The sequence below is a fragment of the Nipponia nippon genome, unplaced genomic scaffold (assembly GCF_047370975.1).
Source record: "Nipponia nippon isolate SJK-2023a ecotype South Korea unplaced genomic scaffold, ASM4737097v1 scaffold_5, whole genome shotgun sequence".
Taxonomy (NCBI): domain Eukaryota; kingdom Metazoa; phylum Chordata; class Aves; order Pelecaniformes; family Threskiornithidae; genus Nipponia; species Nipponia nippon.
The window spans coordinates 15,845,499-15,869,450 of record NW_028262369.1 but is presented as its reverse complement, the minus strand read 5'-3'; the positions used below and the strand labels follow the sequence as shown (position 1 = coordinate 15,869,450).

General features: G+C 66.3%; 2 protein-coding genes across 5 annotated transcripts; one reads left to right on the top strand and one right to left on the bottom strand.

The window, feature by feature from the left end:
- The first annotated feature begins 13 nt into the window (after window positions 1–13).
- Window positions 14–10,394, top strand: FLII (FLII actin remodeling protein). Its single transcript, XM_087732272.1, has 30 exons — window positions 14–172; window positions 966–1,076; window positions 2,238–2,309; window positions 2,482–2,562; window positions 3,069–3,154; window positions 3,311–3,472; window positions 3,578–3,681; window positions 3,786–3,961; window positions 4,048–4,205; window positions 4,321–4,405; window positions 4,706–4,853; window positions 5,008–5,141; window positions 5,258–5,470; window positions 5,552–5,731; window positions 5,805–5,887; window positions 5,967–6,041; window positions 6,298–6,381; window positions 6,448–6,619; window positions 6,703–6,807; window positions 7,025–7,216; window positions 7,367–7,555; window positions 7,657–7,796; window positions 7,912–8,137; window positions 8,328–8,482; window positions 8,611–8,671; window positions 8,749–8,877; window positions 8,982–9,088; window positions 9,356–9,461; window positions 9,568–9,633; window positions 9,812–10,394. Exons 1-30 carry the CDS (start codon window positions 110–112, stop codon window positions 9,944–9,946), a joined length of 3,798 nt encoding a protein of 1,265 aa, XP_087588398.1. The 5' UTR covers window positions 14–109; the 3' UTR covers window positions 9,947–10,394.
- Window positions 10,395–10,657: 263 nt separating this feature from the next.
- Window positions 10,658–23,469, bottom strand: LLGL1 (LLGL scribble cell polarity complex component 1). Of its 4 annotated transcripts, none has more exons than XM_087732274.1 (23): window positions 23,162–23,469; window positions 20,187–20,284; window positions 17,923–18,004; window positions 17,714–17,844; window positions 17,159–17,317; window positions 16,918–17,080; window positions 16,689–16,824; window positions 16,547–16,601; window positions 16,237–16,394; window positions 15,932–16,149; window positions 15,736–15,803; window positions 15,282–15,435; window positions 14,772–14,876; window positions 14,257–14,549; window positions 14,019–14,172; window positions 13,787–13,940; window positions 13,409–13,692; window positions 12,860–13,124; window positions 12,633–12,747; window positions 12,432–12,526; window positions 12,196–12,319; window positions 12,012–12,091; window positions 10,658–11,777 (listed from the first exon to the last, which is right to left on the bottom strand). In XM_087732274.1, the coding sequence occupies exons 1-22, from the start codon at window positions 23,240–23,242 to the stop codon at window positions 12,013–12,015; spliced, it is 3,171 nt and encodes a 1,056-aa protein (XP_087588400.1). In that variant the 5' UTR covers window positions 23,243–23,469; the 3' UTR covers window positions 10,658–11,777; window position 12,012. The 4 variants fall into 4 exon arrangements, with proteins under 4 accessions (XP_087588400.1, XP_087588399.1, XP_087588401.1 ...); XM_087732273.1 differs by having other exon boundaries at window positions 10,658–11,759; XM_087732275.1 differs by having other exon boundaries at window positions 10,658–10,912.
- Window positions 23,470–23,952: the final 483 nt, after the last annotated feature.

Genomic DNA, 23,952 nt, shown 5'->3' with positions numbered 1-23,952 from the left:
CCACCCCCTCCCTGGGGAGCGTCACCGCCGGGGCGTGGTCCCGCCCTGACGGAGGGGGCGTGGCCGCGCCGCCGCCGGGTTCCCCCGCCCTTCCTCCGCCACCGCCGCCATGGCGGCCACCGGCGTCCTGCCCTTCGTCCGCGGCGTCGACCTCAGCGGCAACGACTTCAAGGTGCGGGAGGGGGACGAGGGACACCGGGGGAGGGGGGGACAGCCCGGCCCCAGGCCCCGAGCGCCGGGCGAGCCCGGACCCGGACGCCGCAGGGCCCTGTCAGGCCCGGCCCCCCCCGGCCCCCTGGGCTGGGCCATCTCGCCCCCCGGGCCCTGCTGCTGGCCCCAGAGCGGGGGTGCTCGTGTGGGGGAGCCTTGGTCCATGACCCCATAGGCGCTATAGGGCCTGGCGATCCTTGACCCCCAGCCTCTACAGCTGGGCCACCTCCACCCCCCCAACCCATGGGGCCCCAGAGACCCAGGTGGTGTTGGTCCCCAGCTCCCAGTCTCATAGGACTGGGCAATCTCAGCTCCCCAGCTCCCAGTCCCATAGAACTGCGTGATTCCGGCCCCCCCAACTCCCAGTCCGATAGGACTGGGCAATCTCAGCCCCCCAGCTCCCAATCCCGTAGGACTGGGCGATCCCGGTCCTCCAACTCCCAATCCTGTAGGACTGGGCAATCCCAGTCCTCCAGCTCCCAATCCCGTAGGGCTGGGAGATCCCAGCTCCCAGTCCCATAGGACTGGGCAATCCCGGCCCTCCAGCTCCCAGTTCCATAGGACTGGGTGATCTCAGCCCCCCCCCCAGCTCCCAATCCCATAGGACTGGGTGATCTCAGCCCCCCCCAGCTCCCAGTCCCATAGGACTGCGTGATCCCAGGCCTCCCCTGACCACACAGGGTCAGTCAGCCTGAGGGTCCCCAGATCCTCGCCCTGTGGGGCCAGTTGTTTTCTCACCCTCCTCCTCCTCGCAGGGCGGCTACTTCCCAGAGCACGTGAAGGCGATGACCAGCCTGCGCTGGCTGAAGCTGAACCGCACAGGCCTCTGCTACCTGCCCGAGGAGCTCGCCGCCCTCCAGAAGCTGGTGAGCGGCACATTTTGGGCAGGGGATGAGACTTGATGGCTCCCACTGGGCCCGTGGGGTCAGGCGGGGCCCTGCGCAGCGGTGCTGAGAGCCTGGTGCCTGCCAGCCCTGTGGCTCATCGGCGGATGCTCTGGTGTCTAATAATAGGGCTGAGCTACAACGTGTGGTTGAAATTGGATGCAGGAGCTGTTAGGAGTGGGGTTGAGACAGACTTGTGCTCGGTTTCACCTTGTTTTCCTAGAAAACCAGACTAAAAACCATGCTTAGATCCTCTGTCCTTTAATAGAAGGGAAGGGTGAAGGTTTAGTATGGGGACGATTAAGGTTTTGGTTTTTTTTTTTTCCTTCCTCCTTTGCTAAAAGATATAAAGAGCAGTAGCTGGCAGCTGCCTGCCTTTGTTTTTTGGGTGGCTCAAGTTTTGTGCACAACCAGGCCCTTGGCGGAGTCCATGGCTAAGCTTTGCTTTGGTGGTGTCCTGCAGCACGTTATGGACATTGTTAAATCGGTGTCAGCCAAACATGACGCTTTAAACGCTGCCAAAAGTCCTCGTCACCATGCCGGGTGCGCCCTGCTCAGGCGCAGCAAGCAGGGAAGCCCTCCGTGCTGCGCAGAGCTGCTCTCACGCCAGTCCTGCCATATTCTGGGGGGCCGCGGCTAGACTTAAAACCTGGCATGTCACCCCATTCTGCCAATTCCTCATTCTCCTGAGCAAGTAACAGCTGGGCTGGTGATGCCCAGAGGAAAACAAAATTTCCCCTGGGCCCTGCTCCAACCTTGCTGGTCCCCGCGTGGCTGCCCGTTTCTAGATCACCCAGTGAGAAGTGTTTCCAAAGACTGGGGTCTGTATGGGACTGCCATAAGCCAGCTCGGTAGCAGCCCAGAGAACCCCAAACCCTGCAGCAGGGCTGGGGTGTCTCAGCCAGTTCTGCCCCAAGGGTGCAGAGACAGCATGGGCACACTGGGGCCAACCAGCCAGTTTGAGACTGGGAGTGTCCCAGCAGCATTTTGTGGATCAGGGCTGAGCTCACCTCATGCTTCCTCAAGCCCCCTACTCTCCTGGGGTCAAGGAGCCCCCACGTCGGTGCGGGGTCCTGACTGCTGCCCCACATAGCCCCAGCTCCTCTCTCTGCTCACTGGGGCTTGTCTGGGGCTTCCCTACAGGAGCACCTCTCCGTGAGTCACAACAGCCTTACTACACTCCACGGCGAGCTCTCCGGCCTGCCCTGCCTCCGGGTAAGTGTCCCCCTCATGCGTTCCACCTGTATCAGGGCTGGTGTCTCCAGGCACCTCTTGGCTGGCCCCTGGCTCTGGGGGCACACAAGGATCATCCCTGGCCACCCCAGGGGGCTCAGCAGGCATAGAGGCAGTGGGTGGCTGCAGTTGTGCCTCTCTCTCCCCTTTCAAGGCGATCGTGGCTCGTGCAAACAGCCTGAAGAATTCGGGAGTCCCCGATGATATCTTCCAGCTGGACGACCTCTCGGTGCTGGTAGGTGCAGAGTCTCCTTGGCTAATGCGAGAGCCAGCTCAGACTCCTGGGTCCCACTCCTGCACCTCGGTGGCCCCTCGTGCCCCTTGGGGAGCACGGTGGGGCTGAGGACAGCTTCCAGGGGAACGGTGCAGGGAGTAAATCAGGACTCAGCACTGCCCGGCTCCCTTCGACTTTCGGGTGTCCAGGCCATAACTAGCTTCCCCGCAGCAGCATCTCCCATGCCCTTTCAGCGCCAGTCCTTCTGAACCCGTGTCTGAGCACCAAGGGAGCTGGCTGTGGGCAGGATAACCCTGTGGCACCGCCTTCTTTAACGGTTGATGCTGCGGCTGGGTTCCCTGCCTGCTCGTCCAGCTCCTGCTGCTGGGCACCGATGTGCAGGGCAAGGCCCAGTGTGGCTGTAGGCAGGCCGTGCCCCCAAAGATGCCCCTGTGTCCTTGGCTTTGGGTGGTGGTTGCTGGATGTGGGGCAGGGTGATGCCTGCTTTGCTCTCCCCTTTGCCCCAGGACCTGAGCTACAACCAGCTCACGGAGTGTCCCCGGGAACTGGAGAACGCCAAGAACATGCTTGTCCTCAACCTCGGCCACAACAGGTGGGTCTGGGCCAGGGCAGCCATCTTCCCCTGGCCATGGCCACCTCCATCCATCACCCCCCTTCACTCCAGGTCCCATTCTCTGCCCCTGTCTGGGAGGGAACCCAGGGCTGGTGCAGATTTCAGGTAGGCCTGAAGATCCCCATATCCCTGCAGCATCGAGACCATCCCCAACCAGCTCTTCATCAACCTGACGGACCTGCTCTACCTCGACCTGAGCAACAACAAGCTGGAGAGCCTCCCACCGCAGATGAGACGCCTGGTCCACCTCCAGACTCTCATCCTCAACAACAACCCCCTCCTGCACGCGCAGCTCCGGTAAGGCCCCGTTTTCCGGGCTGGATCCCACAATGCTGGGGCTGAGCCGGGTGCCTGCTCCAGCCCTGACGCCATCTCTGCCCCGTGATTCTCTGTGGCCCGCAGGCAGCTCCCAGCGATGACAGCCCTGCAGACCCTCCACCTCAGGAACACCCAGCGCACACAGAGCAACCTGCCCACCAGCCTTGAGGGTCTGGTGAACCTGGCAGGTAGGACCAGGGCGCCCAGCCCCAAGGTGCATGGGGCCCTCCAGGGGCTCTCTTGGCCCTGGCGTGGGTCCGGCCGGTGGCATCACCCTGTTGTCTTCCCCCAGACGTGGACCTGTCCTGCAACGACCTCAGTCGCGTCCCTGAGTGCCTCTACACCCTGGGCAGCCTGCGGCGCCTCAACCTCAGCAGCAACCAGATCATGGAGCTGTCCCTCTGCATCGACCAGTGGACCCAGCTGGAGACCCTCAACCTGTCCCGCAACCAGCTCACCTCCTTGCCTGTAAGCCCCTGCCTGTATGTGGCATCCCTACCCATACCTCTATGCCACTGGGTTCTCCCTCACCCCACCACCTCCTCCTTCCCCAGTCAGCCATCTGCAAGCTGACCAAGCTGAAGAAGCTGTACCTGAACTCCAACAAGATTGACTTTGATGGGATCCCCTCGGGCATCGGCAAGCTTGCCAGCCTTGAGGAGTTCATGGCAGCCAACAACAACCTGGAGCTCATCCCTGAGAGCCTGTGCAGGTAGGGAAAAGCCTCCAACTGGATCTGCTCTGTCCCTGAGAGGGGACATGGAGGCTGTCTGGTGACGGGGTGTCACCCTGGCCTGGCCCTCCACCAGCATCTCTGTGTCCCACAGGTGCTCCAAGCTGAGGAAGCTGGTGCTGAACAAGAACCGCCTGGTGACGCTGCCGGAGGCCATCCACTTCCTCACGGATGTGGAGGTAAGAGCCCAACACCCCCTCCGCTTCAGGCTGGGTCCACCACAGCCCCAGCGTGTCCCTGGGATCCCAGGGCTGTAGGGTGGGATAGGGTGAGGTGACAACAGGGGGTCTTGGGGCCAATACATGCAGTCTGGCACATGGTTCAGCCCAGGCAGGTGGTGGATTCGAGGCTCCCTCCACATCCCCTCACCTTACTGAAGCCCAGGGTGCTCCTGTGGTCTCCCGTCCCACCCCACATCCTCAGTGTCCCCATGAGCCCATGCTTCAGAGCAATGAAGTCTCCCATCCACTCCTTGGCAGATCCTGGACGTGCGTGAGAACCCCAACCTGGTGATGCCCCCAAAGCCAGTGGATCGGACGTCAGAGTGGTACAACATCGACTTCTCCCTGCAGAACCAGCTCCGCCTGGCCGGAGCCTCCCCAGCCACCGTTGCAGCTGCGGCGGCAGGTAAGCATGCAGGGATGTGGGGGACATCCCCTGCCTCAGGCAGCATGCTGGGAGAAGCTGGGAAACGAGCCGTGCCCCACGGCATGGCCCACAGTATGCCCCACACAAGGCATGGGTGTCGTGGCTGCCTCCCACCCCGTGCCCGTGTCCCCAGGGAGCAGCACCAAGGACCCACTGGCCCGCAAGATGCGGCTCCGGCGGCGCAAGGACTCCGCCCAGGATGACCAAGCCAAGCAGGTGCTGAAGGGGATGTCGGACGTCGCCCAGGAGAAGAACAAGAAGATAGAGGTATGGTCCGGGGTAGGCGAGGGTCCCCAAGTGGCACTGCAGTGCCCCTGGCCTACCCCGGGTGCTGGCAGGGACGCAGTTGCCCCCAGCTTAGTGACCTGTCCCCGTCCCCGCAGGAGAGCGGGGAGGCAAAGGCACCGGACCTGAAGACACGCCGCTGGGACCAGGGCCTGGAGAAGCCTCAGCTGGACTACTCGGAGTTCTTCAGTGAGGATGTGGGGCAGCTGCCCGGCCTCTGCGTCTGGCAGATCGAGAACTTCGTGCCCACGCTGGTGGACGAGGCTTTCCATGGCAAGTTCTACGAGGCCGATTGCTACATCGTGCTCAAGGTACCTGGCGAGGACGGAGGGTCCCCCACATCCCCAACCTGGGGCTGCAGCCATCCCATCTCACACCCTGTCCCCCCCCAGACCTTCCTGGATGAGAATGGCTCCCTCAACTGGGAGATCTACTACTGGATCGGGCAGGAGGCTACACTGGACAAGAAGGCCTGCTCTGCCATCCACGCCGTCAACCTCCGCAACTACCTGGGGGCTGAGTGCCGCAGCATCCGGGAGGAGATGGGGGACGAGAGTGATGAGTTCCTCCAGGTGAGGCTGACCCCCGGCCCCCGCATAGCCCCCAGCCCTGCCTCTCCCACCCTCACCCCCTCCCTGCCCCCAGGTCTTCGACAACGACATCTCCTACATCGAGGGTGGCACGGCCAGCGGCTTCTTCACCGTTGAGGACACGCAGTACATCACCAGGTACCGCTGGGGCCAGGGGCTGGGGGGATGTGTGGGGCAGGCGGTGCCCCCTGTCCCACTGTGGCGCTCTCTCTCCTAGGCTGTACCGTGTCTATGGGAAGAAGAATGTCAAACTGGAGCCAGTGGCACTGAAAGGGACATCGCTGGACCCCCGGTGAGCAGGGGGAGCGGCCAGGGGACACAGGGTCCCTGCAGGGGGACAGGGTGCTGGCAGCATCCACCACATCATAGCTGCAGCTCTGGGCTGAAAATTGGCCATGCCGGCACCTTTCTACAAGGTCATGGATCCAGACCCCACTAGGCAGCCCCAGCAGCTGTGGTGCTCCGTTTCGCAAGGACCCCTGGAGTGGGGAGGACGCTCTGCACACCTCACTCTCTCCTGACTGTCCTCTCACCTCTGTATCCACCAGGTTCGTCTTCCTCCTGGACCACGGCCTCAACCTCTTCGTGTGGCGTGGGAGCCAGGCCACGCTGAGCAGCACCACCAAGGCCAGGTAGGGCTAGTTGGGGGGCTGGGGGTGCAGGGAGCCCACCTGCCATCTCACCCGCTCCCACCGCAGGCTCTTCGCTGAAAAGATCAACAAGAATGAGCGAAAGGGGAAGGCGGAGATCACACTGCTCACCCAGGGCCAGGAGACCCCTGACTTCTGGGAGGTGCTGGGGGGGCAGCCAGAGGAGATCCGGCCCTGCGTCCCCGATGATTTCCAGCCCCACAAGCCCAAGCTGTACAAGGTGGGGAGCTGCCATCTGCGGGGCCGTTGGTGCTGCCAGAGCCCTGCAGCCCCCCCTCACCTGTGTCCCCGTCCCCTCCGCAGGTTGGCCTGGGCCTGGGCTACCTGGAGCTGCCCCAGATCAACTACAAGCTCTCGGTGGAGCACAAGAAGAGGCTGAAGGCTGATCTGATGCCGGAGATGCGCCTGGTAGGATGGGGCGGGGAGGTTCTCCCAGTCTGACCAGTGAGGCTGGTTTTGTGGCCCCTCTGCCTCCAGCTGTGCCCTGGGAGAGGCAGGTTTGGCCAGTGGGTTCTGGGTGGGGGATGCTCTGCTCTTCCTGGCTGTCTTTTGGGAGCAGGCAGGGTGTTTTCCAGCCAGGAAAGCCCACGGGTGCCTGACCCCCTTTTCCCTGCGGTGCCCTCAGCTGCAGAGCCTGCTGGACACCAAAAGCGTGTACATCCTGGACTGCTGGTCCGATGTCTTCATCTGGATCGGGAGGAAGTCGTCGCGGCTGGTGCGGGCGGCGGCGCTGAAGCTGAGCCAGGAGCTGTGCAGCATGCTGCACCGGCCCAAGCACGCCATGGTCACCAGGAACCTGGAGGGCACCGAGTGCCAGGTAGGGCAGCCCTCATGCCTGCAAACGGCCACGGACCCCCGGGCAGCGGTGCCGGGGAGGGAGACAGGGGCACAAACCCCTCGGATAGGGTGCTGGGTGCCCGGGGGGGGGTACTGTGGCCCAGGATGCATTACCTGCTCCCCAATTTAGGTGTTCAAGTCCAAGTTCAAGAACTGGGACGACGTCCTGCGTGTGGATTACACCCGCAATGCTGAGATGGTGCTGCAGGAAGGTGGCCTCGCCGGCAAGGTCCGCAAGGATGCTGAGAAGAAGGACCAGATGAAGGCTGACCTCACGGCGCTCTTCCTGCCCCGCCAGCCCCCCATGCCCCTGAGTGAGGTAGGGCTGGGGACCGTCCTGTGTGTCCCCCTGAGGTGTTGGGCCGGGTGCTGATGAGGGGCTGGGTGGCCACTGGCTTGACAGAGTGTGTGGGTCCACAGGCGGAGCAGCTGATGGAGGAGTGGAACGAGGACCTGGATGGCATGGAGGGCTTCGTGCTGGAGGGCAAGAAATTCTCTCGCCTGCCCGAGGAGGAGTTTGGCCACTTCCACACCCACGACTGCTATGTCTTCCTCTGCAGGTGACACCCAGCTCGTCCCCTCTCCGGGGCTGCTGGACCCCCTCATCCCTCCATCTCCCTGCCCAGACCCCCAACCTGCCCCATCCCTTACATCACCCCCTGTTTCTGCCTTCAGGTACTGGGTGCCCGTGGAGTACGAGGAGGAGGAGGAGAAGAAGAAGAAGGGTGAAGGCAAAGGGGAGGAGGAGGGTGAGGAAGAGGAGGAGGAGAAGCAGCCTGAGGAAGACTTCCAGTGCATTGTCTACTTCTGGCAGGGCCGGGAGGCCTCCAACATGGGCTGGCTTACCTTCACCTTCAGCCTCCAGAAGAAATTCGAGAGTCTCTTCCCTGGCAAACTGGAGGTGACCCCGCTGTGTGCTCCTGGGGGGTAACGCAGGGTCCCCCCGCTTTGCCTCCCTTCTCCTCCCTCCCCTCTCTGACCCCCAGGCAGGGGATAGCAGCAGAGATGGGGGCTGGCAGGGGGGTGCATCTGAGGCTTGGGGTTGTGTTTGGGGGTTCCCCATGGCCCTGCTGACACTCACCCCTGGCCAGGTCGTGCGCATGACCCAGCAGCAGGAGAACCCCAAATTCCTCTCGCACTTCAAGAGAAGGTTTGTCATCCACCGGGGCAAGCGGAAGGACAGGGCCAGCCCACCCCAGCCCAGCCTCTACCACATCCGCACCAACGGCGGGGCCCTCTGCACCAGGTCAGCCCTCCCGTGGGCTGCTCCAGGCCAGGCAGCACCCATGGGTGCCAGCCTTCTGGCAGGGTATGTACTGGTGGGCATGGCTGCCTGATCTCTTGCTGACTGTACCTCGTGGGTTTCTTTTCTAGGTGCATCCAGATCAACACAGATGCTGGTCTGCTCAACTCAGAGTTTTGCTTCATCCTCAAGGTACTGCTCATGGCTGAGCATCCCCAAGGATGCCCCCCTCCCCACTTGGGCAGCCCTGACTCTCTGCACTCCCCCAGGTGCCCTTTGAGAGCACGGACAACCAGGGCATCGTCTACACCTGGGTGGGCCGGGCAGCTGACCCTGACGAGGCCAAGCTGGCTGAGGACATCATGAACCACATGTTTGATGACTCCTACAGCAAGCAGGTGAGCGGGTGGGGGCACAGCAGGGCTTGGTGCTGGCTTACCTGGGTAGCAGTGACCGCCAGGGCAGGGGACAACCACGCTCAGCCCTGTCCCTGCCCTCGCAGGTGATCAACGAAGGAGAGGAGCCTGAAAACTTCTTCTGGGTGGGCATCGGGAGCCAGAAGCCCTACGATGAAGATGCCGACTACATGAAGCACTCCCGGCTCTTCAGGTGGGTCCTGGCCCAGAAGGGACTGCTCAAGACTGTGCTGATCCCCTTCCTCGTCCCATAGTGCCCTAGGCCACACTAGCCTTTGCCAGGGGCTCAGTCCTCCCAGGCTAGCCAGGGCATGGCTCCCCACGACAGGCAAAGCCCCTCTCCCAACTCTGTCCATCCCTGAGCTGAAATAGAAATTCTCCATCACATCCTTTCCTTCTGCATAAGCTAAATCCTAACAAACTCATGTCTGATGCCACTCCCTTCTTGCTGTTCCCACAGGTGCTCCAATGAGAAGGGCTATTTCTCCGTGTCAGAGAAGTGCTCTGATTTCTGCCAGGATGACCTGGCTGATGATGACATCATGCTGCTGGACAACGGGCGGGAGGTGAGCTGGGGGCGTGACGCTATCCTGGGTCCAGGGGCCAGCGAGGCAAGGGTCAGATCCACCAGTGGTTCCATTGGCTGAGCCCAGCTGCACGTCCTTCCTGCAGGTCTATATGTGGGTGGGCACCCAGACCAGCCAGGTGGAGATCAAGCTGAGCCTCAAGGCATGCCAGGTAGGGCCTCCCTCCTGCTTGCTGCTGGAGGGGCAGGATTTGGGCTTCATCCACCCTTGGGGCCCTGATCCTGCCCCGTGCATGGCGGTGCAGAGCTCCCAGCAGCCCCCAGGCCGGGGAATGCCAGCCCTGGAGGTGGGCGAGGGCCAGGGACCCACACGGCTGTGCTCTGCCCCAGGTCTACATCCAGCACATGCGCTCCAAGGACCCCACGCGTCCCCGCAAGCTCCGGCTGGTGCGGAAAGGCAACGAGCCCTGGCCCTTCACCCGCTGCTTCCATGCCTGGAGCGTCTTCCGCAAGCCGCCTGCCTAAGGCGCTCTGGGGTGGACGCCCTGGCACCCTGCACTGCCACACATGCCTGTTCCCAGCCAAGCTCGACCCTTGGAGCTGCTTCTCCCCAAGCTGGGGCCAGCAGGGAGCAGCAGGGCTGACCCTCCATCCCTGCTTCTCCCAACAAGGGGCCCACCAGCTCAGCTCCTTTCCTTCCTGGGGGCATACGGGGCAACGTGGGCCCCTGTTACACCCTGCTTGGGGATGCTGCTGCCCCAAACCAGTGCCGAGCTCCCCCTGCAACTGGGGGACAGGAGTGTTTCCCAGTTTGGGTGGGAGGATGCTTTGCTAAAGAGCACTGTGGTGGGGGAGTGAGGGGCGCTCAGCCCTGGGCCTTAGAGCCAGCCCCGCTGTCCTGGGGGGGAACGGACCCCCAGCAGGGGCTGGCCAATTGGTATTGTATCAATAAAGGCTGCACTTCTCACCCCAAGGCCGTGCCAGGGTCTCACTGCACTCATCTCACTCCCGAGTGGGGTCCCTCCTCACCCCAGTCCTGCCCCACCACAGCTCGGGGGCTCCAGCACCCACCTGGCTCTCCTGGAGGGGTGGTGGAGGCCAGGGCCCCACAGCCCCAAGCCCAGTGCCAAGGCTCCCCGAACACCTGCAGCCCAAGCAGTTGATATTAAATGCTTTATTTTCAATATTAAAAACCAGTATTTTTAATAACTAAACAATGCTAAATTCATCTTACCAAAAAAAAAGGATGAGGTGGGGGGGTTCTACCAGGGACACTACAGCCCCAGCAGGCAGCGACGGAGCCCAGGGCAGCGCTGCCTCGCCTGGCCCCCCCCAGCCACACACGTACCGCAAGAGAGCCCAGGGGGGTCTGAAACAGCCCTGGATCCCCAAAAGGAGTCAGGTACCAGGCTGAGCCCCGGAGCCACGTAGGGACAGCCACAGGGGGACGGAGCCAGTGTCACCGCAGCCCCCTGCGAGGACAAGGCTGGGCTGGGAAGCCCAGGGGGGATTTGGCACAGTGAGACCCCCAGGGCGGGCAGCCCCATGCCTCGTCCGTGTCCCCCCACCCCCAGCGCCAGGAGCTGGTGTGTCCGTCCTCCCTGGTGCGATCCCATCCCAAACCCACCCGTGGCAGGAATTAGTGTCAGAAAGGAGCAGCAGGCACAGAGCCCAACCTGGAGAATAGCCCTTGGAGAAGCCACTAAGAGAAAAAGGCCACCTGTGACCCCCCCCATGTCCCCCTCCCGGGGCTGCTCAAGCCCTCCGGTGCCCACCTGGGAGCCAGGGGGTCCATGCTGGGCTCCCCGGGAAGGGAACAGTCCCTGTGCGGCAGCCGGAGCCTCCCAGCAGGCAGGGGATGGGGCTGTAAACTGCAGGGAGCTGGGCATGTAAACACAGACCAGGGTACAGGGGGGGGGGGCCGTGCCCGGGGGCTCCCAGCCCCCCACCTCCCCGAGGGACCAAAACCGGGGGACAAGGGGGGTCCACGAGCCCCAGCCCTCCCCGTGGAGCCGGGGAAGCAGCAGCATCCCCCAGGAAGGGGGCTCTGGAGCAGGGGACAGTGACACTCGACCGTGTATAAAAAAGAAAATTATCTTCCCCGGGAAGAGTTTGTGCACCACGGCCCCCGGCTCGGGGTCAGCAGGGGGTCCGGGGCCGGCGGCCAGGCAGGGAGGTGTGGGGGAGCGTGCCAGAGCCGGGGCGCGCTGGCGGCCGGCGCGGATGTTAGAGAAGAGGCGAGTCTACGTTACATGGGGAGGGGGCACGGGGAGGGTCCAGTTGAGTCACGCATCCCGGGAATCCGAGCACTGAGATGGGCCAGGGAGGCCGGCGATGCCTGCAGGTGACGTAGCCCCTGAGAAGGGGATGTGGGGGGTCCCCAGGACACGCTGCTTCCCTGCTCCCCCCCTCCTCTACAAGCCCCAGGGACCACAGCCCCATCCTTCCCGTGATGGACAGCGATGCCGTGGCACTGCATTGGGGTCCTGGCTCCGAACCCCATGGCACCCCAGGGTTTGCAGCCAGAGCCGCATCCCCACCGTAGTGCAGGGCCACCTGCCCCCGTACCCACCCTGGTCCCCTCACACACCTCACTTGATAAGGATCCCCGCGGGCCGGGCCTCATCCTCGCTGGCATTCCTCAGGTTCCTCTCTGCTTCCTCCGAGGACCTGGAGCAGAGCAGGATGAGAGGCAGCTGGGGGCACCGCCACGGCCCCTCGGCGCTGGCGGCAGCGGCCGTGGGCACTGGTTACACCGTCCCCCCCCCACTCACGCCAGGAAATCCTTCACTTCCTCCACAGTGATGTCCCCGGTGGTGTCCAGTGGGTTCTCCATGCTGCTGTTGGGGGAGTCGATGGGGCCAGGCGAGAAGGCGGCCGGGTGCTCCTCCGGGGACCCTGGGGAGCCACAGGGACAGGAGGGCTGGGGGACAGCCACGGCGTGGGGCTGGCCCCAGAGCAGGACCCACGGGGACGTGGTGTGCGTGGCAGGGACAGGGTCATCACTCACGGTCACTGTCGGTGAGGGAGCATCGGCCCTCGGGGCTGCGTGGGACGTGGGTGCCGTTCGCCTGTGGCAGCTTCGGCGTCGCCATTGAGCTGTTGCTGGAAGGAAATGTGGGGACAAGTTACTGCCGGAGCTGGTGCCACGGGGCGGGTGTACGCGGGTGCTCCTGTAGCAAAGCCCCTGCCCTCCTGGGGCACGTCCCACCTGAGGCAGGAGGTGTCCTGGAGCCGGGTGACCTCCAGCCAGCACAGCGGCTCTGTCACATTCCTGGCACTCAGCGAGAAGCGCTCGAACTCGGACGGTGAAATTAGGTAGAAACCTGCAATGGGGGGGACAACAAAAAGCCTCAGGGATCCCCCGTGGGGCTGCAGCCAGAGAGGATGTCCTATCTAGAAGGGACATCACCCCCAGCCCAGCTCTGGTGCCCTCACCCTGGCCATGCTTGGTGAAGACGCAGGAGGCGATGCCGCTGATGTCCTCCTTGCGGATGCAGCCATAGTGGACCTGGGGCCGCAGGCCGGGCACGGTGAAGATGTGGATGTCACCCAGGTTGGTGAGACAGGCCAGGCAGTTCTCCAGCCGCTCCTCAGAGCTGGTGCTGGCCAGGCTCACCAGGGCCACCTTCCGCACCCGGCAGCCCTCATGTGCTGTCAGCTTGAACTTGGTCTTGGCGCTGACTTTGGGCAGCGTGAAGACCTGGCAGGGGCGAGAGAAGCCAGGTGCCACGGGGGAACAGGAACCTGCGGGGTTTCGGGTGGCATCCGAGCAGCCTCCCACTGTGGAAGCCCTTGGCAAAGGGCAGCACCTTCCCCTCGGAGCCACCACTCCAGGGACAGGCATAGGAGTGCCCCAGGACCTGGCTGGTCACCTCCAGCCCTGTCCCTGGGGTCATGGGGATACCCAGAGAGGACATAGGACGTGTTATGGGTGGCAGGTCCCATCCCTGCCGCAGGGCGACACCGAGCCCCTGCCACACTCACCTTGAACTGTTCCTCGGAGGAGATGAGCATGGAGTGGCTGCCCTGCATGTCGGGGGCCTTGGCCAGGTCCCGCGAGACCTCGTAGGGCTCGGGCAGGGGGTTTCCCCGCCCGTCCAGCACCGCGATGGCCACCACCGGTGCCCGGTGCATCAGCTGGATCTCCTTCCCCAGCACCGCCTCCACCGCCCGCTCTGAAAACTTCTCTTGCGACGGCACCTCCAGGGCGTAGGCAAACACCGAGCCAGAGTTGGTCCCTGCCCACATCGTGGGGCCGTGGTGGGCAGCTGCAGGGACGGGAGCAGGGTCAGAGCCCCCTCCACAGGGTGCGGCACCAGCCAGACCCAGCTCGGGGGCTTTTCCTGGGCAGGGGGGTCTCACCGTCTCGGAGGAAGGTGTCGGCGAAGTAGAGGCACCGTACCACCCCCGAGAGCGAGTCGTCGGCCGAGCGGGGCTCGATCCGCCGCTGCACGGGCGTCATCTCCACCTCGGGGGGTCCCGCCTGCTCGGCCAGCTGTGCATTGGCCTCCTGCACCTGGGGAGGGGGACATGGGAGTCAGCCCCTGCCTGGTGGGGATGAGGAGCGGCTGTGGTGGCCCCGCTCCCTGCCCACCTTGCTGGAGGGGCTGCTGGCATTGAGCCTCTTCTTGCCGGACACCCGGCTCTTGCGGATGCGGCGGAAGGACTGCCGCAGGGACTTCTTGAGGGACTTGACGCGGGACAGGGGCCCTTCCATGGCCAGCGAGTCGTTCGGGTGCAGCGTACACCTGCGGGCACCGATATCCCTCAGTGCCTGGACCCCCGCCACGTTGCTCCAGTGGGGGTTCCCCGCACCAAGATCCTCCCCATACCTGGCCAGCACGGGATTGCGCCGGTAATAGTCGAAGAGTCCGAAGCCATGGCTGGTGCCAAAGGCCACGAGGTTCCACTCGGAGTGGAGAGTGATGGCGGTGACGGCGGCGGGGGGCACGCACTGCACCAGCACGCTGGGCTGGAAGCCAGGGGCGAAGGGCAGGGGCCCGTTCCTGGGGGCCAGCCGGTCATGGCCTTTCCAGGTGAAGCCCTCACGGTCCTGCAGCAGGTCCACCGTGGCCACGCTGACCACGTGCTCCGACTTCTCATCACTCAGCTCCATCACCAGTACCTGCAGGGGACAAGCATGGACGGTGGGGGACGCATGCTGGACCCCAACCCTCCCCCCTCAAGAAAGCCGCACTGCTGCAAGCCAGGCTAAACCCTGCGAGTAGGAGCCCTTCATGGATGGGCACGGGGGTCTGCAGGGTCTGAAGCCCCCATGTGCTGTGTCTCCCCGAGGAGGGAGCCGAGAGGTGCCTGGCAGCCCCAGCTCTGCCACCCACCAACCCACCTGCCCTGCCGTGCCGGCTACCACCATCTTGGCCGTGTACTTGCAGAGAGCAATCTTCTGCACGCCCAGGCGCGGGTCGTCGCTGTAGGGATCAAAGCAGCCCACCTGCGGGAGGGAGGGGAGGCTGGGCACCTTCATGCAGCTGCAGGGCAGCCCCCCGGTGCAGCCCCACGTCCCCCCACCAGCTGGCAGGTACCAGCTGCAGCGCACGGGCTGCTCCGGGCATCACGCCCAGGAAAGGTCTGTCCCCACGCGTCCCCCAGCTCTCCCCCCGCGCTGGGGCAGACCCACGAGACGGGGCACGCGGAACAAGTGTCCCTTGTGTCCCCACAGGGCGTCACACGGCAGCTGTGCCCTGAGCCGGGGGACACGTCCCCAGGGCGCAGCCGGGATGGCTCCAGTGGGTGCATCTTCCAGGCCCAGCTCCGGGCTTGTCCCTCCCCCAGTGCCGGTGGAGGCAGGGGGGTGCTGGGGTCCACAGCAACATCCCCCCGGCCCTGGGAAGCTCACCTTGCGGAAAGGCGGCCACTCCTCCTCACCCGCCTGGTTGAGGCTGTCATTGTGCTCGCAGTCTGTCTGGAAGATGCTGGCGGTGCCCAGCTTGTAGAGGGGCTTCAGGGAGACCCCGGAGGCGTCCCAGAACCGCACCGTGCCGTCCTCGTGCCTGGGGCGGGGAGGCCCTGTTAGCGCAGGGCCCTGACATCTGCCTGGCTAACAAGAGCCGCCTGTGTGCTGGCAGCCACCGTGCCAGAAGGGGGTGGGACAAGAGGGGACAACGAGCGACACAATCCTGCCCAGCCATCAAGCTGAACAAGAGGGGGGCAGCCCACCCAACAAGAGTGGCTGGACCTGCACCACCACTCCATCCCACTCCCCCACCACAGGAAGGGGCTGAGGCTGTGTGTCCCCATCCCAGCACGTTTCGGGTTTCCCAGGCCCCCCTCCCCATTACCAGGCCACTCACCCGGTGAGGAGAAGCCCCCTCTGCGTGGGCTCCTGGGCCAGGTTCTTCCCCCCATCGATGGGCCAAGCCTGGAGGAAGGAATGGAGGGATGGAGGGGGCCCACCCAAAGGGAGCGGGAGCAAGCGTCACCCATCCACCAGCCCATCCTGGGGGGCTCAGGGACCACCCCCTCCTCCCCGCCACCCCCATCACTCACTGCAGAGGAGAGCCGGGGGCTTTGCTGCTCGCCAGCGCTGATGATCCTCTCCCAGAGCTTGAGGGGCACGTTGGAGACGTGGCAGGAGCAGGTGATGGCGGAGGAGTGGAGCGGCGCCAGGTACGGGGCAGGGATGGTGGGCCAGCCTGGCGTCTGGAGGTCGATGGCCACCAGCTCTTCCTCCACCAGCACCACCAGGGCACGGGGGTTCTCAAAGCCTGGGGAGGGGGGGACATAGCTGCTGCTAGCAGAGACCCCCCCTCTGCCACCCCCTCCCTCCCCGGGGTGGCCCCAGTGGGACGTACCTCCCTCAGCCACCTCAGTGCTCTGCACGGTGAAGAAGTCGATGACGCGGGAGGTGAAGTCAAGCGTGGCATGGGTCTGGCCCTGCAGCACGCTGACGCAGTGCCGGTCGCCGTAGCTGGCCCGCGGCATTCCCCCGTTGAAGATGATGAAGGGGTTCCTGGGGGGATGAAATGGCCTCCATCAGACCCTGGACCTCGCAGGGCATGTTCCCCGCAGCCCAGGTCCCCCCCGTGCTCATCACCAGCCCATCACGGCTGCTGAAGGGGGCAGTGCACGCCAGAGCAGCCCTCCCGTGCTGCAGGGACGTACCCCGACTCGCAGGTCCGCCAGAGGATTTTGCTGATGGCTTTGCAAGGGAATGGACCTGAAACAAAAATATCAACCCTGCGGTTGCAGCACCAGCACCAGGATGGGGTGATCAGCCCCCAGCGCCACGACCCCCGCCCCGTACCGTAGGGGATGGTGGACATGACAGGCTGCTGGGTCCTCTGGCTGGCGCCGCTCACTGCCCACACCATGTACCCACCATCGCTGTGGGAGCTGATGATGCTCTTCCCGCTCTGCTCCCAGGCCAGGCTCTCCAGCTGCTGCGGGGGCACACGGAGGGCTCAACGCATGGGACACGGTGGGGGGACACGCATGAGGCCACGGTCCCGCGAGCCCCCCGCCAGCCCTGGTACCTGGTTCCCCAGGAAGAGGTGCTGGACGGTGCGCGTGGTCTGCTCCCAGAGGACCACCAGCCCCCGGCTGTACCCAATGAGGAGCTGGCTGCTGTTGCGTGGGTGCTCCTGGATGGACTCCACCGGCCCCAGTGCCTTCCCGCAGCGGTAGTCATCAGGGACACTGCGTGGGGGGATGGGGACAGGGGGTCAGGGGGGGCTGGGGGCGGCGGGGAGGGGGCACAGGGACGGCAGGGCTCACCTCTGCAGGATCTCATCTGGGAAGAGGGTTTTGTCCTCCAGCAGGACCAGGGCAGGCAGGGCAAGGAAGTACACCGCGCCGCCCTCGGTGCCCAGGCAGGCCACCGCGCAGGTGGACATCGGCAGGACCACTGTCACCCGCGTGATGCCAGGAGAGCAGCTGGAGGGGGGTGCAGGAGGCTGCATCAGCCCCGTGCTGGGTCTGGGGGAGTGGCGGAGAAACCCCAAACCTCCCCTGCCCCGACGCTGCATCCCCATCCCCATTGGTGCAGGAGGACAGGGACAGACTTAGGGCTAACAGCAATTAGAGCCACTAATCACCCCCAGGCCCTGCCAGCACCTATAAAAAGCCCAGGGTTGTGTTTCCCCCCTGCAGCATCCCAGTTGGGATCGGACAAGCATCCAGGCAAGGAAACAACCGCTACCGAGGGGACCTTGGCTACCATCTCTCCTGAAAGAGGACGGCTGCTCCCACGCACCATTCCCAGCCGGCAGCCGTATCAGTCCTGGCTGCAGCCCCACGAGGGGGCGGCTGGGGACCCCCCCAGGCAAGTACTTAGCACTGTCAGACCCTGGGCGTCCCGGGAGGCCGAAGCTGCGGGTCTCCTCCAGGTGGGAGCAGCCCTCCTTCTGGCAGACCTCCCAGAGGTGCAGCGTGTTGTCATCCAGCAGGGAGAGGAGCCAGCCCTGAGAGGGGGGACAGCAGCGGGGTGGGTGGGGGGCCAGGGGGGCTGCCACCAGGCCCCCCCAGGGACAGCCACCTACCTGGCCAGGGAGAAAGTGCAGCTGGGTGACAGTGGCCGTCTCCTTGTGCAAGCCCGTCAGCTCCACGCCTGGTGCACCATATCTGGGAGGGCTGTTAAGAAGCAACAAGGGTAGAGCACCCCCCGCCCCAGCAAACCCCTGGACCCCCCATATTTCCCCCAGGTCACAGTTCTGCAAGCAGAAGCTGGTTTAGCCCTGTGCCCCCGCGGTGAGCCAGGGCTGAGCATCCCTGGCAGCACCCCATGCCGGAGCCGGCCTCGGTACCACCATCCCCAGCGCCAGCTGGGATCCACCAAGCACCTCCAGCCGGGATGCCCCAGGTCAGGATGTGGCCGGCACGTGGCCGGGGCGGGTGTGCAATGGTTGGGCCAGCTCCTGCCCTCTGCCACCCCCTTCTTCCTCTGCTGCAGGGCCGTGGCCGTGCAGAGGCGCCGGCAGCCCCGGCCAGCCCGGCAGCAGGGTGGGGTTCGGCATGCGCCGGCACGGCCTCACTCACCCGACTGGTCCCGGCTCCTCTGCCAGCAACACCGCTCAGCAGGAACCGGGGCAGGACCCGCGTGGCAGCTCCAGCATCGCATGGTGCACCCCAACCCGCTGTCTCCCCGACACCCCCCAGACCCAGTGAGCAGCTTCCCCCAGCCCGGTGTCACCAGTGCACAGCGCAGCTATGGCTCGGCATGCTGCGTGCCAGGGGTTTCCACTGAAAAAACATGGTCCTTGCCCCCAGCCATCCCCCCGGTGCCCTCAGTGTGGGGAACTGGCCCAGCGGCTCTGCCTGGACCAACAGGCGGGAGCTGTCTGGCAATGCTGGGCACAGCCAAGCCGGCAGAGCCAGGCCAGAGCCACCAAGGCTTTGGGGAGGACAGAGAACGGGGTGTGCGAGGGGGAGCGGGGAGAGCACGCAAGGGGGCTCTGGGCGTTGCAGGGACGGGGACGCCACCCGTCCTCACTTGTCCTGGGGCCTTTCCCCACCTGAAACAGTGCCACAGGCCGAAAGACAGGCAGCCCTTGGGGCAAGCCGCCAGGGAACGCCAGTGGCACAGTCTCACCACGATGGGGGTCTGAGCCCAGGGACCCCAAGCTGCGCCAGGGGATCCCCCAGGCAGTGGCATCCCCTCGATGCCGGGCTGTTTGCAGCCAGATCCACCCAGCCCGGCCGGGGAGCACCCATGGGTGCCCCCACTAACCAGTAGCACCAGTCAGGCCAGCTCCGGCTGCCGCCTCACCCGGCCCCAGCTTCCCCAGCACCATGAACCTCCAGAAGCATCTTCTCGGTGGCAGCCGGAGCGGGGCCGGGTGGGCACTGGCTGCAGCGCTGGCACTGGGTGCAGTGCCATGGGCAGGACCGTGCCGCCCCGCTGCTAGCCCCGAGCCAGGTACCACCCCAAAAACATCCCCGCAGAGGATGTGCAGGGCACTGCAGCCCCCCTCAACGGAGGCTCCGCAGCCCCCGGGGGCGTTTAACCCAGGGGTGGCCGGAGCCAGCACCCTGTGGCGAGGCGGCTGAGCGGAGCAGCCAGCGACGTCGCGGCCGGGCTGGCACTCAGGCAGCCCCGGCAGAAAAAAAAACGCCATCTTTGTGCTCGGGAGGCAGCGAGCCGCCGGCCTGGGGGAGGGGGAGCGCGGCAGTCCCCCCATCCCGACCCCAACCCGGGCGCAGCCGCCCCTGCGTCCCCCCCGCACGCCCACCCCGCATTCCTGCGGCGCGGGGCCCCCCGACCGCGGGCCGCATCCAGCCCTGGCCGCCCGCCAGCAGCCCTCTGAAGTCTCCCTGCACGCTGCCGGCAACAAAGCCCGGCCGGGGCCCTGCGTTGTCGTCCCCCACCCCGGCCCCCCACCCGGGACCGGGCTCAGCGCCTGCCACAGCCCCCCACCCCGGCGCCGGGCCAGCCAGAGGCCCCGCTGCCCCCCCCCGAAGGCTGCGCAGACGAGGCCAAGATGGACAGGAGCCCCCTGGGATAAGGGGGGTGACACTGGGAAGCACCCCCGCCTGGGATGCCACCCGGGACGGCCGAGCCCCTTTGCTCCCCTGGCTTTTTGGGCAAGGCAGGGGTTCCCTCCCGCCACCAGCTCCCCATCCAGCCCAGCTGCAGCCCAGCTGGACGGAGGGACAGACGGACAGACGCCAGCAGAGCAGGGGGACGGGCGCTGCCGGATGCGCCAGCAGCGGCACGGCCATGTCTCCCAGCATCCCCTGGGATGGGGGCAGCCAGGGGGGAGTGAAGGGGTCCTTACCTCCTGCCAATGGGGTGGGAAAAGGATACAGCTTGACGGCTCCCGCTTTGGTGCCGATGGCCATCACGTGCAGAGCGGGGTCGTAGGCCAGGGCGCTGGGCTGGCTGGGGAAGCCGTGCTCCACCGTCTGCCGTGGGGACAGGCAGGTCAGAGCCAGGACCCCCCACCTCTGACCTCTCCCAAACCCCCCACGGCCCCCTCTTGCCCCCACGGCTCCCATCCCGCACCAGCCTCAGCTTCAGCCCTGCGATGGAGGACGATGAGGATGCTGCCTTGTCCCCCACCGCCACCAAGGGGGTCCTTGGGGAGGAGGGGACATCACTCCTCACCCAGTTTTCACCTGACACCCCAAAACAGACCAAACCCAACAGCCACACCAAGGGCTGGGGGAGATCTGAGGTCGCACAAGCTGCCCCACCACCCGCCGGCGCTTTGGGGAAGGGACCCCCCACCCTAAACCCGCTGCCCGAGGTGCGGATGTCCCAGGAGGGGTGAGCAGGGTCCAGCTCAGCCCCGCAGGCAGGCGGGACCCCCACCGCAACATCCCCAGGGGTCCACAGTGCCAGGTGGCAAAACCAGGCGAGCGGGACCCACCAGCGCTGGGGACGGCCCCGACGGAGCCGCGTGCCGCCCGTGGGCACCTTCCCAAGGAAGTCCCGGCCGGTGACGGCGTGCCTGGGCTCGCCGGCTGGGGAGGGGCTGTCCGCCTGGCAGCGGTGGGACACAGGGGGCATCCACCGCCCTGGCCCACGGCGAGGGGACCGCAGGGCTCCTGGGGGAACAGCCCCAGGGGCAGCTCAGCTGAGCAGCAACAGCACGATCAGATGATACGGAGGCCGCCGGAGCCAGGCTGGCCGGATCCTGACCCGCTCCCTTTGTCTGGGGCGGCTTTTCACACCCGCCAGCACAGCCACCGTCACCCCCCTGGCTCCCGTTCCCCTCCAAAGGGCCACCTTCAGGAGTGTGCCAACATCCCCAGCCCATCCAGGGGGTCCCAGCCTGGCTGAGGGCCAAGTTAGTGGGTGTTTGTCGCAGCCCATGGGACAAGTTAGTGGGTGTTTGCCCGGTCCCCGTGGCAGCCCCACGTAGGGTCACCCCGAATCCCCCTGGGATGCACAGTGCACTGGAGGATGGCAGCGGGAGCTGGGACAGCAGCAGCGTGGGGACGCCCCGGTGATGCTTTAGGCTGGGGACCAGTACAACGATGCCAGCAAAGACCCCCTCGGCGCTCCCCCAAAAGCGTCTTCCCAGCTCCCCTGCACCCACAGCCCCGGAGGGGGGGGACCCGGCTCGCAGCGTCCCGCGCACAGCCCTTCCTCCCGCTCGGCAGCGGGGCCGCATCCGGCAGGCTGTGCCGGCCCGGCCAAGGCGTGCTGCTCCCGGCCAAATTACAGCAAATCCCAGGCAGATCTGGAGCTCGGGAGGAAAAACAACCGTTAATGGGAGGCAGGTGGGCAGCCAGCGGCCCCAGCACTGGGCCGGCCGGAGCGGGGCTGCTCCCCAGCCCCCCAGGACGCCCGCTCGGGCAGGATCTGGCCGTGGGACCATCCTCCCCAAAATCGGGGGGCTCCAGCTGGGCTGAGCCTCATGCCCCGGCCAGACCCTCACCCGCAGCGGTGAGTCTGGGGGGACAGGGCTGTGCTGGGGCGGTGGGTGCTGGCTCTGCCCCCCATCCCCACGGCACAGCCCAACACCCCCCAGCCCAGCCCTGCTGTGGGGCGATACGGGGGTCCCCGGCACACACCAAAGTCCCCACTGTGAGTTTGGGCAAGCGCCCGACACCAGCGCCAGGATGCTGCTGAAGGACAGACGGACAGACAGATGTGGTCTGGGCTCGGCCAGGGGCCGCTGCCTGCGTCCTCCCGCCCCCGGAGCCAGGGCAGGAGGATGGTCCCAACACCGCAGGGCTCCCGGGACAGGGCGCACCGAGCCCCAGGCGGGCACCCGCCGGCACTGCCCGTCCTGCCGATGTGCCGAGGGAAGAGTCTGGCACCCAAGGGCTCGCAGGGTCCCTCCCTGGTCATCTGGCGAGCCTGGGGGGCTCCCCACCCTGCATGAGGGGGCCAAGCGGGAAACCTCCCCGGTGCTGGTTGGGAGGGGGGGGCAAGCTCTGCGCCTCTGATGCCCCTGGTTCCCCTGAGACACATCATTGGGGTGCAAGGGAACCCCAAGCCCGCAGCGCCAGGGGTCATCGCCACGGCCCTTCTGGCTGACACAGGGGGTCCAGACCCTCCATATTCCCCCTGGGGGGTTGAGGTGAGGGGCTGAGTCCCCCCGTGAAGCACGGGGGTTGCAGCCGGGGATGCTCCGGGGCCGGACAGGGTGGGGGGCTGCAGGGCACCCCGAAACGCCGTTGCTGGTGAGGGAGGCCTGGGGGAAGCCACGGGGCAAGGGGCAGCGTGGGAACCGGGGCGCCCGAGGGAGCCCCCGCCCCGGTGGGGCAGGGGAAGGGGGATGTCGCGTCGGGGGGGGGCGGGGGTCGCATCCCACCCCAGGGTGCCCCTCGGGTGTGGGAGGGGGTGCCCCGAGGCGGGGTTGCCCGCTGCGCCGCGGGGAGGACGGCAGCCCCCCACCCCAGCCGGCCCCCCCGGGGCTCATCCTGCACCCGGGGGTCCCGGCGCCCACTCGCGGGGGGTGCATCCCCCCCCCCCGGGCTCCCGCCTCACCTGCACCCGGGGTCCGCCCGCACCCCAGGGGCCCTGCCCCGCCGGGGGCGCCCCCTCCCCGGGCCCAGACCCGCTCCCCGGGCAGCCGGGGGTCCCGGTGCGCGGCTCCCCACCGCGGCCGCCGCCCCCCCGCCCCAGGGGTGCGCCCCGGTCCCCGGGGGGGAGGTGCCCCCCGTGCGCGGCTCCCCTCCCCGGGGGCGGCATCCCGCCCGGGGGGTGCCGGAGGCGGCGCCAGCGGGGGGCTGCCCGCACCCCGCTCCCGGGGCCCGGCCCGACACCCCCGGCGGCCGTGTCCCCCCACCCCGGGTCCGTCGCCGCGCCCCCCGGCCCGGACGCACCTTACTGAAGGCGAAGAGGTCGTGCCGGAGGCGGTCGCGGTGCGGGTCGGCACCCTGCCGCCGGAACCGAAACTTCATCATGGTGGGGACGGTGGCGGCGCGGTACCGGGCGGGGCGGGCGGGGCCGGCGATCCCGGGGTCGGTACCGGGGCGGGCGGTGCCGGTGCCGGGGCGGGCGGTGCCGGTGCCGGTCCCGGCGGGGGGCGGTGCCGGTGCGGGTCCCGGTCCCGGTCCCGGTCCCGGTACGGGTCCCGGTGCGCGCGCCGAGCGCCGAGCGCCGCGCGCCGAGCCCGGGCAGGCACCGCCGCGGCGGGGCGGGGCGCAGCCCTGACGGACAGCCCTCACCGCCAATCACCGCACGACCCCGCGCACTGCGCGGCACAGCCCCTCCCATCCGCGCTGCGCATGTGCCGCCGCGGGGGACGACGGGGTTTGTAGTTTCCCAGCCCAAGCGCCCCCTGTGGGCGCTTTATTTATTTATATATAATTTTTTTACCTTTTTCTTTCGGTTTTTTTTCCTCCCCCGGGTGGGGACGGCGGACAGCAAAGGCCGCTCATCCTGATCACAGGACCCCCCTGCCACACGCGACCATGGGGTGTCCTGAATGCAGGGTCTCATCTTGGCCCATGGGCCCCACAGCCATGGGGTGCCTCAACAACATGGTGGCACGATGGCTACTGGGCCCTATGCTGGCAGGGTGCTGAGCACGGCCCCGCTCGGCACTGCTGCGCCGAGCGGGGCCATGCTCAGCACCCTGCCAGCTCCCGCCGTTAGTGTTCAGGCCCTGTCC